Source organism: Oculina patagonica, chromosome 13, assembly GCF_052425735.1.
Source record: "Oculina patagonica isolate OP01 chromosome 13, crgOcupat, whole genome shotgun sequence".
NCBI lineage: Eukaryota > Metazoa > Cnidaria > Anthozoa > Scleractinia > Oculinidae > Oculina > Oculina patagonica.
This window is the reverse complement of record NC_135770.1, coordinates 27,598,816-27,615,895: the sequence shown is the minus strand read 5'-3', so window position 1 is coordinate 27,615,895 and position 17,080 is coordinate 27,598,816. Positions and strand designations below refer to the sequence as shown.

Below are 17,080 nucleotides of genomic sequence, written 5' to 3'. Positions count from 1 at the left end.
GAAGTGCTTCATATTTAAGGACGGGCCGATACAAGTTTTTCAAAACATCAATAAGATATTTGTCTTTTTTTTCTCAATATCGTGGTGGATATCAAGAGTCGATATCGATATTATGACGTCATTGTCGTCCTAACGTCATTGGTATGCCACGTGGTTTGTTTCACCATACAAAGGACAGTACTGGCACATTAAATGCTAGCCATGAACTTAGATTATTGGTGTTTTTCTTTCCGTACGCGTTGCATCACGGAGTTGCATCAAATCAGGTTTAAAGTTAAAAAATTGCCAAGAACATCATTGTCTGTTTGCTAAATATTGCATTTTTAAACCTGCTGCCGGACTGCAGGTTCAGGTCACGTGTGCAGTATTGACAAGATATTGAAAGTGCGATATTTTTCGGGAGTATCGAGAGTTTCGGGAGTGTCAAAATATCGGTGCATCGAATATTTGGTATCGAATATCGGCCCATCCTTAGTGCTTCACCGTGGTCAAACGTCTCAGGCAGCTTTTCTTTCTATTAACTGGTGAATTTTGTTCCCTGATATTGACAGGTGATTGAATTGTTAGTATGAGCAAGGATAGATAAAATAATTGCTGAGTGTAAACACATGCCAATTTCCTCAGGTAAACGAGTTCCGAACCAAAGTGCTGTGGCGCCGACAAGTCCGCGTATCGTTATTTTCAAACACGTAGAACCCTTTTAGTAAAGCTCCAAAAGAAAATCCTCAGGATACCGGTTATGTATCGAACTTTCAACTGTAAAAATTGAAACCCTATCTTTGAAATGCTTTTCTTATTTTTTATTTTCTTATGGCATTTCTGTCGTTTAATTGCAGCTGAGCTAGCGTGTAGTGCTGGGTTTTCATTGTGATCCCACTTTCTCTTCTTGTTTATAGGGTTCATGGCTGATACGTTTGGTAACTACATTGCCGCGTTTCTAATGGCTGGTGGAGTTGGAGTTGTTGGTTCGATCATTCCATTCACTCTTTCTTGTATTAAAAAGGAAGCAGAACAGAACATTGACCATAACTCGACTGGCGGAGTAAGGGTTTAGGGACAAAGTGAAAATGTCGATGGAAAAGATGAAATACAAAGCGGAAGGATGAATTGGTGTCAATCATTGTTGGCAGAAGTTTAATAATGGCGTAAAGCACAGCACAAGCCTCCGCCCGGTGCAGCCTCGTCCTCACGGACCATGTCTTTCACGCGCTCGTCAAATCTTGGTCCGATAAAGTGTTATTTTGCTGCTGACTGATAATAGGCAGATTATTCAGGGGTTTTTTGTCCTTTTCCCCAAAACCTTAAGTCTCATTTGAAGGTTCACGAAAACGTGAAGCCACTTTTGGTAGCCAAAAATATTAGGGATTTTTAGGCGTATTTTCGAAAACTAAAGGGAGAAAAAACTGTGTCAAGATTTTGTTTGTTAGGAAGTGTCGAAAGCGCTAAACTAGTCTTCAAAAGTATGTTCGAGACTTGAAGGTGGCTCAACTGGATTTTTTAGGGGAAACACCGCTCAAATTTGAGAATTGACTACGTCGCCGTTAACAATGCTATCGAAAAACGATCACCACAGTTGATTGAAGTTGAAGATGAAATTTTTTATGACCAGTGTTATATTGACATCGGAGTTGCCATAGCGACGAAATGACGTCATTACGTTTTTTTCTTTCGCTCGTATTACTTGGCACCAGGAGATTTTTTCGAAAATCGCTCAAAGGAGCTTGTACCACACATAGTTGCCTCGATGTTGGCAAAGTTTGAACAAATTCTATGAGAGCGTTTTCGAAATATTTGGGGATGAACTTTTCGGACCTATAAATACAGTCAAAAACATACTAACGAGAAAATGGGGCAATATCTAAAGAAAACGACGCGCCTGTGAATTGCAATTTCATCTTATAGTAGTTTGATTCCATTTAAAATCGTGTTTAAAATAGTGGTGGGGATTGCTTTGGTCGATTGCGAGAAAAAAGAATTTGATGAGCGTGCATTCAGGTGCGCTTGTTGCCATTTTTGTTTATAATTTGGTCTATGCCTACATAAAAGATAATAAATTAAAAACCGCTCGATGAATTCTTTTTAAAATTTGACAAACACGAGGTTTGTCATCAATTGATATAGCTTGCAAGTTTCAAGCTCATTGAAAACATTTAAAGCAATAAAATTGGGCTTCCCATGTACTGATTTTTTCTCGAAGATTTCGTGTTTACAAGCAAGTGTCCTCATTATTCACGGGTATTGTTTTTAAGTGTCATATCTACGTGCACCACTCCAGCAAAAAAATTCATTTGCATTAAACAGAATGCTCGATTGCTTTCCGAAAATTTTTCCGAAGCATACTAATCTGCGTTGGGGTGAGAATAGCAATGACAATAATATGCAGAATAATAGCTTTCGTTTTCTGGACACAGGCCCTTGACATCAATCGCCCGACAAATGCTGTTACAATTTCTTAAGCAATATAAGCATGTTTCGGAGAACTGTTCGGAAAGCAGTCGCGCGTCCTATTTAATGCACATGAATTTTTTTGCTGAAGTCGTGCACGTGGATATGAAACTTGAAAACAATACCCGTGAATAATGAGGACACTCGCTTGTAAACACGAAATCTGCGAGAAAAAATCAGTACATTGGAGGCCCAATTTTACTGCCTTAAATGTTTTCAATGAGCTTGAAACTTGCAAGCTATATCAATTGATGACAAACCTCGTGTTTGTCAAATTTTAAAAAAAAGTCATCGAGCGGTTTTTAATTTATTATCACTTTTGTAGGCATAGACCAAATTATAAACAAAAATGGCAACAAGCGCACCTGAACGCTCGCTCGTCAAATTCTTTTTTCTCGCAATCGACCAAAACAATCCCCACCACTGTTTTACACACGATTTTAAATGGAATCAAACTACTTTAAGATGTAATTGCAATTCACAGGCGCGACGTTTTCTTCAGATATTACCCCATTTTCTCGTTAGTATGTTTTTGACTGTATTTATAGGCCCGAAAACTTCATCCCCAAATATTTCGAAAACGCTCTCATAGAATTTGTTCAAACTTTGCCAACATCGAGGCAACTATGTGTGGTACAAGCTCCTTTGAGCGATTTTCGAAAAAATCTCCTGGTGCCGAGTAATACGAGCGAAAGAAAAAAACGTAATGACGTCATTTCGTCGCTATGACAACTCCGATGTCAATAAAACACTGGTCATAAAAATATTTCATCTTTATCTAATACAACTGTGGTGATCGTTTTTCGATAGCATTGTTATTGGCGACGTAGTTAATTCTCAAACTTGAGCGGTGTTACCCCTTGAAAATCCAGTTGAGCCACCTTAAAGGTAAAAACGCGATTTTCTGAAAATAGTAGGAACGTAAGAAGAAAAACTCCTAAAATCTTATTAGTTAACCATTCTCGAGTTATCTAAAATTTCTAGTCATGCTTCTCCAAACAGACATTTAACAGAAATTAAACAAATGAATTACCTCTTGTTTAATTTATGAAAAGGTAGCTCGCTTGCTTGATGTTGCTTTGTGACGATAACTGAGAGAACAATCAAATTAAGGTGTCTCCAAATAGTGTTCACCAAACATATTCAATCAGGTTTTTAGCAGTCTTCGAATCGTTGTGAAAACTGGCATTACCAGATATTGCTTTTAGATTGTATTTTTGGGGGGAATCTATATTGCCATGACAACTGACTAAAAAAGCAAAATTTAATTTTGCACGCGATCGATATTTCTGTAAAAAAAACTATTATCAATACGTACCATAAACTTGGTGCATTGCTAATGAGATATATAAGAATTATGTATGTTTGTTTGTTTAATGTATGTTTGATTTCCCTCAAAAGCTTGTTCTTAAAAAATAATTCGCATACAATACAGCGAGTCCGTGTAACGTCTACGTGGATAGTTTACTACTAATGAATACACTTGACTTCTTTTAAACATACAGATGCTGCAAGGAGTGGCTACAAGTACAAGCAAATCGCTTGATCCCGACTTCTAAGGGTATTGAACACTTCCTCTGACAATGACTCCTAAATAGCTTCCCATGTTTGAACAAGATCAAGCATTTTCATCCAACATTTTGCATCACGAGCAAATGTTTGATCGTTTAGCCCTCAGCAAACAAAGAAAACCCACGCGAAAAAAGCAACCAATCAGAAGCCAAATCCTTGTGACGTTTCAGCGGTAATATATTGTAAAGGGATATCGATGTTTGATCAAAATTATTTGCTTGTTTAGCCACCCCATGTTGTATGCGACAAACATTGATCGTTTAGCCACGGTTTTTTAACTTGAGCAGTGAAGACTACTCGAAACTGAACTGTCAGAATGGTTCTTTGTTTCGGTAACATTTCTTCTTACAAGCAAGATAGCGTTTGGTCGTGGTTTATTTGTTTCTGTACGACAACATGCATGATTTTAACACTTGGATTTGCTTTCGCTCTCGGTGTACTTTTTCCCGTTCTGATGGATTCTTTTGAAGAAAGCCGGGAAAGAACAGGTAAGAACGACACAACTTTTACTTGTTTTGTTTGTGGTAGCTAAAAAATAAATCGCAGGGTAGCCCGAGCTCGATATATGCGTAGTTTATACTAAAAGAAAGAATGTTGACCTAAAATGATCTAAAATGACCTAACATAATCTAAAATGACCTAAAACGACCTACATTAAGATCTAAAATGATCTAAAGTGACCAATATTGATATCTAAAATGTTCTCTGTTGAGAACAATTATTGCGTGACTTGCGTGAATATATAACAATGCATCATTATAAACCGATTTGTTTACTTTAGCATCTGTGTACACTTAGCGATTGCGGTTTTATATTACTGACAGCTCACGAACACTTCGTTTTAGCGGTAGATTTTTACGCTTCCATTTCAGTTTGTAATAGCGCTAGTCTCGCGAACATCTATTGTACCCGTCGTATAGTTCTTCCGATGCCACAGAGATCCACTTTTTAGGTACATTGACTCTTTATTTTTTATGGTTGTGTGTTTGCAGATGTAGTATTCGAATATTAGGGCCCGGACGCACTGGGCAATTTTTTTTTTTTTTTTTTTTTTTTTTTGCGAGAACAAAATGTCACCAGTTCCGTGAGACAAGTGCGTCCGTCGATTTTTAGATCTACCAAATTTTGTCAAGCCTTACTAAATTTCAAAGGCCCCGTCGTCCTGCCTCGGAGCAGGACAAATTTTTGTCAAGCGTCAAAACTGACAGATTTTTTCAATTTTAAAACATGCCTTTAATCTTAAAGAAAACGTCACACAGGTATATTTGATCTCGCTTTTAAATTTGTTTTTGCACGGCAATTGAGCTCTGAACATCGAAGACGGCAAAAATTGCAAAACAACCATCAACTCCATACAACTACTAAAGCTCGCAGATCTTCTTTCCACCGGGATGCAGTACTCGTGGATTAGCACAATTTTCAAACCGCCCGAGTACAAGTACCGCTGCTGCGCGATCAAAGCCAAAACGCGGCGAGCCATGACTTCAAGCATTCAATACGCAAAAGAAAAGTGCATTAATTCTCACTGTGTTGTGTTGCAGCATGGGCCACATCTATCATCCTAGGCGTCAACTGTTTCCTTGGTCCTGTTATGAGTGCACTCCTCAACAGATTTGGATTTCGAATAACTACCATATTAGGATGCCTGTCATGTTCAGTTGGCCTCGCACTGGGTTCCTTTGCTCCAAACATCATTATCTTTTACATTGCCTGCAGCTTGCCTTTTGCTGTGGGTGTATCGTTAATCTACGTTTCCTCGACGATTATTGTTACTCATTACTTCGATAAAAGACGATCTGTCGCCTTCGGGATCGTAACAGCCGGCCAAGGACTGGGAACAATGATTCTTGGACCTACCCTTCAAGCACTTGTGGACGCTTTTGATTGGAGGAATACATTCCGTGTGTTTGCTGGAATTGTGATTGTGGCATCTCTCACTGGATGTTTTCTTCATCAAAATACATCATCTTCTGATGATCATGAAAGGGCTCCTTCCAAGAAATTTAGATTAAATTTTTCGTTATTAAAGAATCCTACCATCATAATCTTTGTGATAATACCTGGAGTCTACGCATTCTCTCGTATGGTGCCATACGTGCATCTCGTAAGTATTGCATGTATGCAAAGTAAAATATGGTTTTTCATGATGTGTCTGATAGTAAAGTTTCGGCTACAGTATTAAGCTGTCTTATCGCGAGGATTCTACTGATTCAGGGCTTTCCTCACTTTCAATGCGCATTTCGTGTAAAATACCGAGGGCTGAAGGTGAACTCAACCCACAAATGGTCCCCCATTGGTACTGAACACCTTACTAGGCGGCGTCTCTTAATGGGAGATAAGAGGGAATGAAAGTATAAGATGGCTCTGAGCCCAATGTTTCAAAAATGTCTGAAAATGTCCATTTTATCGTTAAGAACAAAATTCTATCAAAGGAAAACTTTATCCAGTAAATTGTAAAACTATAAGCTTCAAACGTCACATAAAGACTACGTCTTGCGCATCAACTGTTCTTAGAACAATAACGTTAAACAGGAATGGATGTTCAAATTCTAAATAAACGTACCTTTCTTGTGCATAATTGCCATGCCGCTTCCTTTAAAAGACCGCTGCAAGTGACCAATTAGTCGATAAGTGCGAAGCACAGCCAAAACCAGACACTTATTTTTACATTTACAGATAAAACACTGTGATGATCTTGGCATTCCTGCTGACAAAAGCGCCACCCTATACCTGTTTATTGGCATATTCGCCACACTAGGCCGCCTTGGAGGAGGATTTCTGTGCAATATGAGATGCACAAACAGTCTTCGTCTGTTTCAAGCGGCAGTCTTCGTTATGGGAGCTTCCACAATGCTACTGACCCTGGCAAAAACCTACGCTGCATTGGTAGTGTATGCTATTGTCTTTAGTATGGCAGATGGGATGATGATAACGACCTTCGTCATCGAATGCATGAGTATGGAAACCGTAGAAGAATCAAAGCGACTCTCTGTATTCGGTTTCACAATGATGTCAACCGGGATGTTTGCTTTGAGCAGTCCGCCTTTAGCAGGTAGGAGGACGTTTTAATCTGTAAGTTCAACGGGTAAAGGCAAAGTCTGTGTTCAGTCAAAGGGACTGTGTCACGGCTGAGGTTTTGAGGTTTTGAGGTTTTGCCGAATACTTGCTATGAGACTTAATGTTTGCAACAGCCCTGCAACAATATTTCAAAAATCCATATTGCAATCCGTTTCTATCTTCGTCACTTTTGGCCATCCGTACCTTCTTTTGTATTTGTTGTGTTATTGAAATGTTCCTTTACTGTTTTAAAAGTTTTTTTTTTTATTTCACCTTATTTGATGGTAATTTCCCATGCCTTAATTCGGCCGATTCCCGCCGGGGCTTTATGTTCCGATTTCCGTTGCATAAAAAGACTAAGAGTATTTCTACTCCCCTGGATGGGATGCTAGTCCATCTCAGGGTTATCTGCATTGTGCCAGTTCCCATTATACCGGTGGAGAGAGTCACTGTGAGGGTAAAAGTATCTTGCCCAAGAACGGAACAAAATGACCCCGGTCAGGAGCCCATGATGCCCCGGTCACTTCAACACAATTTTCAATTAACGAAAGTAATCAACGATTGCTGCAGTTTTGCTTTATTACGCTCTTGTTTTGATTTAAAAAGAAAGTGGCGCTACGCGAAATTCAAATTTTCTTGGGGCATACCGCTTACCCAACCCCTCTCCCACCCCCAAAGTTGTTGCGCTAACTGCTAAGGCCCCTGTTTCTGAATTTCCTGGACCCGCCGCCTGTTTTGCCGGAAAACGACCGATGGAAATTAAAATATCCATATAATAATAATAATAATAATAATAATAATAATAATAATAATAATAATAATAATAATAATAACATTTATATTGCGCAAATTTCATATATTAAATGTTCAAATGCGCATTACAAGATTAAAAACGGAATAAAAAAGCTAAAAACTAAAATTACAATTAAGAGTAAACTTACAATGATTTTAAAAAGCTAAAATTACAATAATTAAAAGTAGAATATAATTTAAAAACGACTATGATAAAAATGCACGACGAAAAAGGTGTGTTTTTAGCTTAGCTTTAAAAATACTAACAGTGCTGGCACTTCTTATGTCAAATGGAAGCGCGTTCCAAAGTTTCGGTGCAGCACAGGTAAAAGAACGGTCACCTAGTGTGGCTTTTGATTTAAAACGTGGATAGCTAAGTAAAAGTTATATATGGTAAACAAACATTCCAAACAAACATTCCAAGATTTATATTATACCAGTGCTGGGTTTTACGTTGGATTTTTACTTTTTGCTTATATTTTCAGGGTTCATGGCTGACAAGTTTGGTAACTACACTGCTGCGTTCCTCATGGCAGGTGGAGCTGGAGTTATTGCATCGATCATTCCATTTTTTCTTCTTTGTGTTAAGCGAGAATCAGAGGAACTCGTTGATCATGATGTCGAGTTGGAATTAGACGAGGTTCAAAGTGAGGCTACTGATCATATGGATGAAGAGGAACCTAAACACAGAAGTTTTTCACGGGTATCAGCCATCATAAACCGCGCTGATCGCCAAAGATCGAAATCTTTCATCACGGCCATGAAATATCCACTTTATTAACTATCAGGCAAATCTTTTTGAAGACTCTGTTATAATAGTTATTGAGTTGAAAGAAAAGGGGGGGGGGGGGGAATAAGGACAGAAGAAGGAAAGGAGTTCGCTTCGAATTCATTGCAGTCGGAGTGTTTTACAAGTTAAAGGAACTGTGTCACGGCTAAGTTAATTTTATGTTATTAAATTTTGTCAAATATTCGCTATGAAACTCAATGTTTGCAAAGGAATCAATTTAATGATTCTAAATGACAAAACCATAGCTTCATTGCAGCCAAATGTGTCTCAGCGGCATAATAATTTGAAGTTGCAAGCGGACAAGATTAACTTTGAAAACTGTTCCAAAAAAAACCCATATCGCAATCCGTTTCAATCTTCGACACTTTTGGCCATCCGTACCTCCTTTTGCATTTGAGGTGTTATTTAAATATTCCTTCACTGTTTTAAGAGATTATTTTACATATTTAAAAGAATTTGATGGCCATTTCCTATGCTTAAGTTTGGCTAAAATCCGTGACACGGTCCCTTTAAAGTGTACCATTAGACTTGCCACAAGTCGACTTTATGTGCGACGAGGTCGCCTAAAACGGACTTTGAGAAAGTCTAGTGTACAATGGGACCACTATAGATAGCAATATGATTTCATATTGACCATAACTTGATTGATATAACATTGACCATAACTTGATTGGCGAGTCAATGGATGATAGAAAAAAATATAAACAACAAAGGCGGTGAAGACGAAATTTTCCCCCAAAGCGAGATTATAATGACTTAAAGAACTCACCAAAGACCAGCATCTTTCGTTTTACCCATGGAATGTTGAGTCTTAATTATCTTAGTATTTCACTGGTATTTTCTATCGCTTATCTTATTAGCAGAGTGGGAACAGAGGAGGCAATCTCTAAAGACGGAACGTGTCAAGTACCGTTGAGTACAAAAGCGATGAAAAGAAAACGGAAAATGGAATGAAGCGGACTTTTTTACGTTCAAGTCGTGTTTGAACGGGATGGCCTGGATTTTTTTAATAATATTATTTCTTTAAAGCAGAATATCTTTTCCTAAATATAAGGTAGTGTAGTTATACTCTAAATGGCTGGTAAGATGTGGTAAGTGCAGCCAAAGCCCACTTTGTGCAATAAAAGCGCAAATCCGTTCGCTCGGCAATTCTTGTCATCAATGGTGGATTAAAAAACATTTCTTTGAACTAACCAATCATTTTGGAAAAGTTTTCGTTGAATCGATCTAGCTCTGGCGAAATAATATTAATCAGCGCATTGCAAAATAAAAATTGGCAAAGTTGATTGCAGATCTCTAAGAAAAATGAGAGAATGTTCAGAATCTTCGGGATTATCTTCATCATTACACGGAACCGAAGCACCGCTAAATGGCGTTTATTATATTAGAGCTGTCTTTCCTCCTCCCGGCCCGCGCCTTTCACACAGTTGTTCGTGACACATTGATATACTGAAAAGCTGGAATTGTTTCCCAAACAGAGCGCGTTCTCATTCGCTACGTTGAGGTCACGTGTCATCTATCAATAAAACTGTTTCCCGTCAAAAGTCTCTGAGCGGTAACATTGCAAAATCTATGACGTCAGAGGGCAACAGTGCACTATTACATACCCGCGAATATTGACAAACGGCCGCCGTTTCTCTAAGTCTTCGTTGTGCTATATAACAAATCACTTAATAACTGGTCACTCGGGAAACCAGCTAATTTTGTTTCCCTCGAATCTCGATATTTCCCTCGGCTCCGCCTCGGAAACGTTGAGATTCTCGGGAAACAAAGTTTACTTTTCCCTCGGGACCAGTCATTAAGCGTATATTGTGTGACCTCACGCTAGTATAACATGTCGAGACATTGCGTAAATAGATTGCAGCTCCCCGGGATGCTACCATGTCGCAAGATTTTGCTGGCTGAAATGGTACGATTACTGAGCACCTTGAAAATATTATAACCACGACGACACAACTTAGGCAGTGAAGAATACTCGAAAATGAACTGTCAGCATGGTCCTTTGTTGCGGTAACATTTCTTCTTTCAAGCAAGATAGCGTTTGGTCGTGGTTCATTTGTTTGTGTGTGACAACATGCATGATTCTGACACTTGGATTTGCTTTCGCTCTCGGTGTACTTTTTCCTGTTCTGATGGATTCTTTTAAAGAAAGCCGCGAAAGAACAGGTAAGAACGACACAGCTTTTACATGGTTCGTACAAGCAATATTTCACATTTTGTTCGTAACAGAAAGCGGGAAATGCTGTAAAATTTATTGCATAAAATTGACTTCAATGGTTGCTAAGCCAGGAAACAAAACCGTCTCGGACTGGAGCCCGGGGCCTTCGGGGACTGGAGTGTCTGGAAATGTTGAATGTATAAAAAATTCAGCGCAGTATTGGTTTAAACTGCATGCTGAAAAATGCGATTGGGTAGTTTACTGTCGATGAAAGGAAATTATTTAAGCAAAATGTAAAAATGTTATGGAAACAAGCAAGCAACGAACAACTGTCGCGCAATCCCGTGTATAGCTAATTACGTAACCCATTATTGTTTTGGAGGGGAGGGGGGTATGAAAAATATAGAAAAAAAAGTTTGCAGGGCCTAGAAAGACAAAATAAATTGTTGCCAAAACGATATGTATTACAAAACATAGTTCGCATCTCGAAAAAAAATTTGCAGAGAAAGATTTTTCATACCCCCCCCCCCTCCCCCCTCCAAGAAAATAATGGTCCGTCCCTAAGTGAAAATAAAACCTCACTGAAATCGCAAAATTAATCCAGTTGACCACAACTGACTCAGGTAAAATACCACGGAAAAGATGTTAAGACAATGTTTAGGTAGTCCCATCTATATTTCAACTACTGTGTTACGCAACATGAATTTGTTACACCACGAACTAGGAAAGTCAGATAGAGAAGTACATTAATTGAATCTGTCATGTTGCAGCATGGGCCACGTCTATCATCCTAGGCGTCAACTGTTTCCTTGGTCCTGTTATGGGTGCACTCCTCAACAGATTTGGATTTCGAATTGCTACCATATTAGGATGCCTGTCATGTTCAGCTGGCCTCGCACTGGGTTCCTTTGCTCCCAACATCATTATCTTTTACATTGCCTGTAGCTTGCCTTTTGCTGTAGGCGTATCGTTTATGTTTCGGCGCCGATTATTGTAACTCATTACTTCACAAAAAGACGACCCTTTGCTCTTGGGATCGTAACAGCAGGCCAAGGACTGGGGACAATGATTCTTGGCCCCACTCTTCGTGCGCTAGTGGACGTTTTTGATTGGAGGAACACTTTCCTTGTGTTTGCTGGAATTTTGACCGTGACTTCTGTCAATGGATTTTTTCTTCATCAAAGGGCACCATCTTCTGATGAACATGAAAGGGCTTCTCCCAAGAAATTTAGATTAAACTTTTCGTTATTGAAGAATCCGACCATTATAATCCTTGTGATAACAGCTGGAGTCTACACATTCTCTCGTATGGTGCCATACGTACATCTTGTAAGTATTGCATGCATGTGACAGTGAAGTGTTACCTGCTCTTACCTATATAGCTTGTCTTATTACAAGGACTCGATTAATGGCTGATTCCCTCTATGGCGTGCGCATGCAGGGAATCGCGGTAGTTGTATTCATCGTTGCTAAGTCTCGCGCAAGGTCTGATGAATACAACTACCATGATTCCCTGCAGGCGCGCGCCATAGAGAGAATCGGGCATTCAGCAGGGGCGGCGGAGCGTTTTGGAACGTGGGGGACTAAGACTGTCCCAAAAGATACTCGGCAGGTTTTTGTTCGAAAGCCATACAAACGTTTCCGATCGTTTTTCAAACTTTTCCAACGATAAACAAAGTTTCCCAAAGACTTCCAAGAAAGTTTCGAAGATGTTTGAACTCATTTACGAGACGGAATATCTTGACAAACCAATTTTATGCTGCGCTCGGGATAGACTGTCCACAGCCTCTCGATTTTTCAACGCAAAAAAGCAAACGCAGCGAGCGCAAAAGGGCAAACGAAGCTAGCGCGAGCGATTTTTTTTTTTTTCGCTCTCCGCCCCCACCCCCTTGCTTCTTCCATTTTGCGCCGGCGTCCAGTTCTCTCGCCATTCTCACCGCGCGCTCATCGATCTAAAAAACACGAAAAAATAGAGGGCTGTGGACAGTCTACGCTCGGGATATTTTCGGCACCAAAACGTGGGGGAGCTGAGCCCCCAAATTTTTGTTTCGCGGGGCTACAGCCCCCTACCCCCCCTGCTCCGCCACCTATGGCACGGCTTCCCTTAGTTTCAATGCTCTATCTGTAAAATACCGAGGGAAAGGTGTACTCAATCAAAACGGGGAGGCCCGTCCTCGAGGTCCAAACCTTACCCTTTCATATACCATTTTTGACTGAAAAGGTAACGCTTTCATACACCTTCCAAACAAAAAATGGCACACCTTTCACATACCCTACAGTAGACACGGGGCATCCCATTTCTATCCCCTTCGATCGAGTAATCCCTGAAAATACTTAGAAGAACTAGCCGTTTTGCGAGGTGCATCTGTTCGAAATAGTTTGAAAGGGCCTTTTAAATACCTGGAAGGAGTGGTGGCTAAATGGTTTGTGCGCTGGACTCTGGATCAAGTGGTCCGGTTTCGAGCGAGCGTAGGCGGGGTCATTGTGCGTCGAAACTTTACGCTTATCTTTACATTTTCAGATAAAACACTGTGATGATCTTGGCATTCCTGATGACAAAAGCTCCACTCTATATCTGTTTATTGGTATATTCGCCTCACTTGGCCGTCTTGGAGCAGGATTTCTGTGCAATATGAAATGCACAAACAGTCTTCGTCTCTTTCAAGCAGCAGTCTTTGTTATGGGCGCTTCCACAATGCTACTGACGCTAGCAAAAACCTACGCTAAATTGGTAGTGTATGCTATAATATTTAGTATGGCAGATGGAATGATGATAACGACTTTCATCATTATATGCATGCATATGGAAACCTTGGAAGAATCGAAACGAGCCTCTGTAGTCGGTTTTAATATTTTCTTCCGGGATATTTGCTTTGAGCAGTCCGTCGTTATCAGGTAGGTGCATGCTTTAACCGTGTAAGTTCAATAGGTTAAGGTAAAGTTTGCTTCGTGCGAAGTGGTCTTTCATCGGCCTTTCAGACCGGAGTTTACCTCACTTTCTGTGGCTTTAAGCGACTAGAAGTAATTATACCCCTCCCTGGATGGGATGCCTATCCATCGCAGCGTTACTTTCAGCCTCTTACACCAGGGGCGAGAGAGTCATAGTGAAGGTTAAAGGGACTGCGTCACTGCTGAATTAAGTTTATTTTATCAAGTTTTGCCAAAAATAATACTTGCTATGAAACTTAACATTTGCAAAGACATTACTTCTTTGGATCTAATGATGACAAAACCATGGCTTCCGTTGCAACCAAGTGTCTCACCCGGGTGCTAAAATTTAAAGTAACAAGTAAATGAGATTAACTTTGAAAACTGCTCAGCCCAACAATATTTCAAACCGCTATCTCGCAATCCGTTTCAATCTTCGTCACATTTGGCCATCCTTACCTTCTTTTGTATTTGCTTTGCTATTGAAATGTTCCTTCACTGTTTTATGAGGTTATTTTTATATTTCATCGAAATTGATGGTCTTTTTCCACGCCTAAATTTGGCTAAAATCCGTGACACAATCCCTTTAAAGAACACAGCACAAGAACGCAGCACAAATTTGACCCTGGTAAGATCAACATGCAGCAATTTTCAATTATTAATTGAGTGTCGAAAGTGATTGCTCCGGTTTTGTTTTAGTACGCCCTGTGATTGTATTTAAAGAAAATTGCGGTACCCTCTTTTCAGAAGTTGTCACGCCAACTGTAGCGCCTCCTACGCTGACGTTCTTTTGGCTCGTCCCCTCAATCTCAACGAACATTGGGGAGAAAAAAATTGCGTGACGAGCCAAAAGAACGTCTGCGTAGGAGGCCACGCCAACTTCTAAGGTCCCCTGTTTGAAATTCTGAACCTGCCCCCGTTTTGCTGAAACATGCGAAAAAGTTTCGTCTAAATGTTTACGTTTAAAAGAAAAAAAAGTAGGAGATTTTTTTTAATTCTTCGTGGTAAACCCAAACATGTTCCTATATTCGTAATATACCAGTACTGGGTTTTACATTGTGATGTCACTTTTTTCCATCTTCTTCCAGGGTTCATGGCTGACAAGTTTGGTAACTACACTGCCGCGTTTCTAATGGCTGGTGGAGCTGGAGTTATTGCCTCGATCATTCCATTCCTTCTTATTTGTGTTAAACAAGAATCAAAGCAAAACGTTGACAATAACTTAGTTGGCGAGGCAATAGATAAAGGACCAAGTAAAAATGTCAATGGAAAAGATGAAAAACAAAGCGGCGAAGATGAACTTTGCCCCAATAGCGAGATGATAACGACTTGTATAACTCACCAAAAACCAGCATCTTTCGTTTTAGCCGTAGAATGATGATAATCATTTTAGTATTTCATTTTTTTTCTTAGATTGGTTTCCATTGAGTGTCGAAAGTAATTCGCGTTTGCTTTGGTTTTGCATCACTTCGCTTTGCGATTCAGGTTTAAAAAATCTCGCGCCACTTTCTCATCCAATATGCAACCAATCATGACTTGCTCTCACGTGTTTTCCCGCTCTTCGTGCACTAGATTGTCTGTATCCTTTGTGACTGGCCAGAGTAATAACTCTGGTTTTGGTTTTACGACACTCATTTGAAAACCGTTCTATTGCTTATCTTATTGGCGGAGCAGGGGTAGGAGGCAATCTCGGAAGGCAGAACGTAAAGATATTCAGCCCAGGACACATTGAGTACAACAAGAGCGATAGAAAGAGAACGAAAAATGGGCACGAATGAAGCGGAACCTTTTTTACGGCCAGGCCGAAATGGATGGCCTTTTTTTCTAGGCAAGCAGAATATCTTTCCCTAAATGTCAGGCCATGGTAGTAATCCTCGGAATTGCTGGATGCAGCCAAAACTGGCTTTGTGTAATAAAAGGGAAAATCTTTCTGTCATTTTGGCTTCTACCTTTCTTTAACTAGCCGATCTGTTATGTCAAATCCAACATCAGTTCCAACCAAGGATTTGAATAATGCAAAGATTCAAATTAAAAGTGAGCAGGTAAAGTTCACCAAGATAGAGAACCATTGTACACAACGGGGTGGGGCCGTGTACAGAGAGATCCATTCACAACAAATAAAACAAAAAGAAAAATTGGATCCTCTGGTGCATCATAATTGGCTCCCTTCCTAAAGAATCTTCAATGTCCTTTGCTCGTGGCTTAATATATTCTGCAGGGCCTACACGTATCAATACAAGGTTGGCCTAATCATTTCTCTTTGCCGGAGAGATATTACAAAGCAGTACCAAACCAAACTCATTTTGGAAAAGTTTCCAGGGTTTCTTTGAATCGATCTGGGTCAGTCATCTTAGAAGAATTTCGTGCTGAATGAACTGGACGCTGCATTGGCTCTAATTAGTTCTTACAGTAGTTAGTTCTTTTGGCGCCAAACATAGTTCAAAGTAGCCAATCGCGCTGAAGCATTTGCCGTCAGCGGCTTTGGATCGGCTCGCTCGCAAGTCGGGCGAGAAGCGCTTGTCTTCCGGTTAGAAGTGGATTATTAATATTTTCCTAATTAGTTCCTTCGTCTTTGTTGTAAAATGAACTTGTGAGGACCCCTCAGGTGTTTAATGGTAACTTGTGGGGAACCCTACTGTGGAGTCCCTGACTATTTTGTGGGCCACCCCACATCTTGCGAACATGTGGGTTGACTTGTGTCGGACATTGTGATTACAGTGTTTGTCGTTGAGTTGAGTTTAATCGATCCTCAGAGCTATCTTACAACAGTCTTGAAAATCTAGACAAAACTGTGGTTAAAAGTTTTGTTTAAAATGTGCGTCTTGACTGTCCTTTGAAGCGTCGCTATCGACAAACACCTTTCGGCTCATGGTGCAAAAACATTTCGCCTGTTTTTTCTATATTTCTTTTCATAGTCCATCAAAATGAGGGGCCTTCGCAAACCATTAACGACCGCGACCGAAGGGGTAATTTTATTTGCAAAAATTTGCACGTACACGCCATGAATACCTTAATTTTTCGCGTTTAAGGTTTGTGCTAAAAATAGAATACTCAAGTATGCGCCCTCATTCTAGATAAGATTAGATTAATTAGATTAGCTTGTGAACATCTGGTCACACCCAAGCTGTTTACGGTCACATTAAGGAACTTGATCAAACTTGTCGCAGCTTTAATATCAGAACCCCACCCCCTTTTCCCGACTGGGGGGAGAGAGATTTTAAAGGGTAAAAATGCACAGCAATACCACAGCAATACTTTTTTCCCGAAAACCAAGTTTTGATTAGCTACTGGTTCGCGGAAAACCCGTATAAAAATAGGCTACGAGCGAAACACATATC

The 17,080-nt window shown here is 39.9% G+C and overlaps 1 protein-coding gene and 1 pseudogene across 1 annotated transcript; both read left to right on the top strand.

Moving 5' to 3' along the window:
* Positions 1-1,053: 1,053 nt before the first annotated feature.
* LOC144636332 (monocarboxylate transporter 13-like) lies at positions 1,054-9,818 on the top strand. Its single transcript, XM_078495518.1, has 5 exons — positions 1,054-1,479; positions 3,334-4,505; positions 5,559-6,121; positions 6,694-7,069; positions 8,352-9,818. Exons 2-5 carry the CDS (start codon positions 4,334-4,336, stop codon positions 8,645-8,647), a joined length of 1,407 nt encoding a protein of 468 aa, XP_078351644.1. The 5' UTR covers positions 1,054-1,479; positions 3,334-4,333; the 3' UTR covers positions 8,648-9,818.
* A 780-nt stretch (positions 9,819-10,598) lies between these two features.
* Positions 10,599-15,120, top strand: LOC144637093 (monocarboxylate transporter 10-like; annotated as a pseudogene).
* The last annotated feature ends 1,960 nt before the right edge of the window (positions 15,121-17,080 follow it).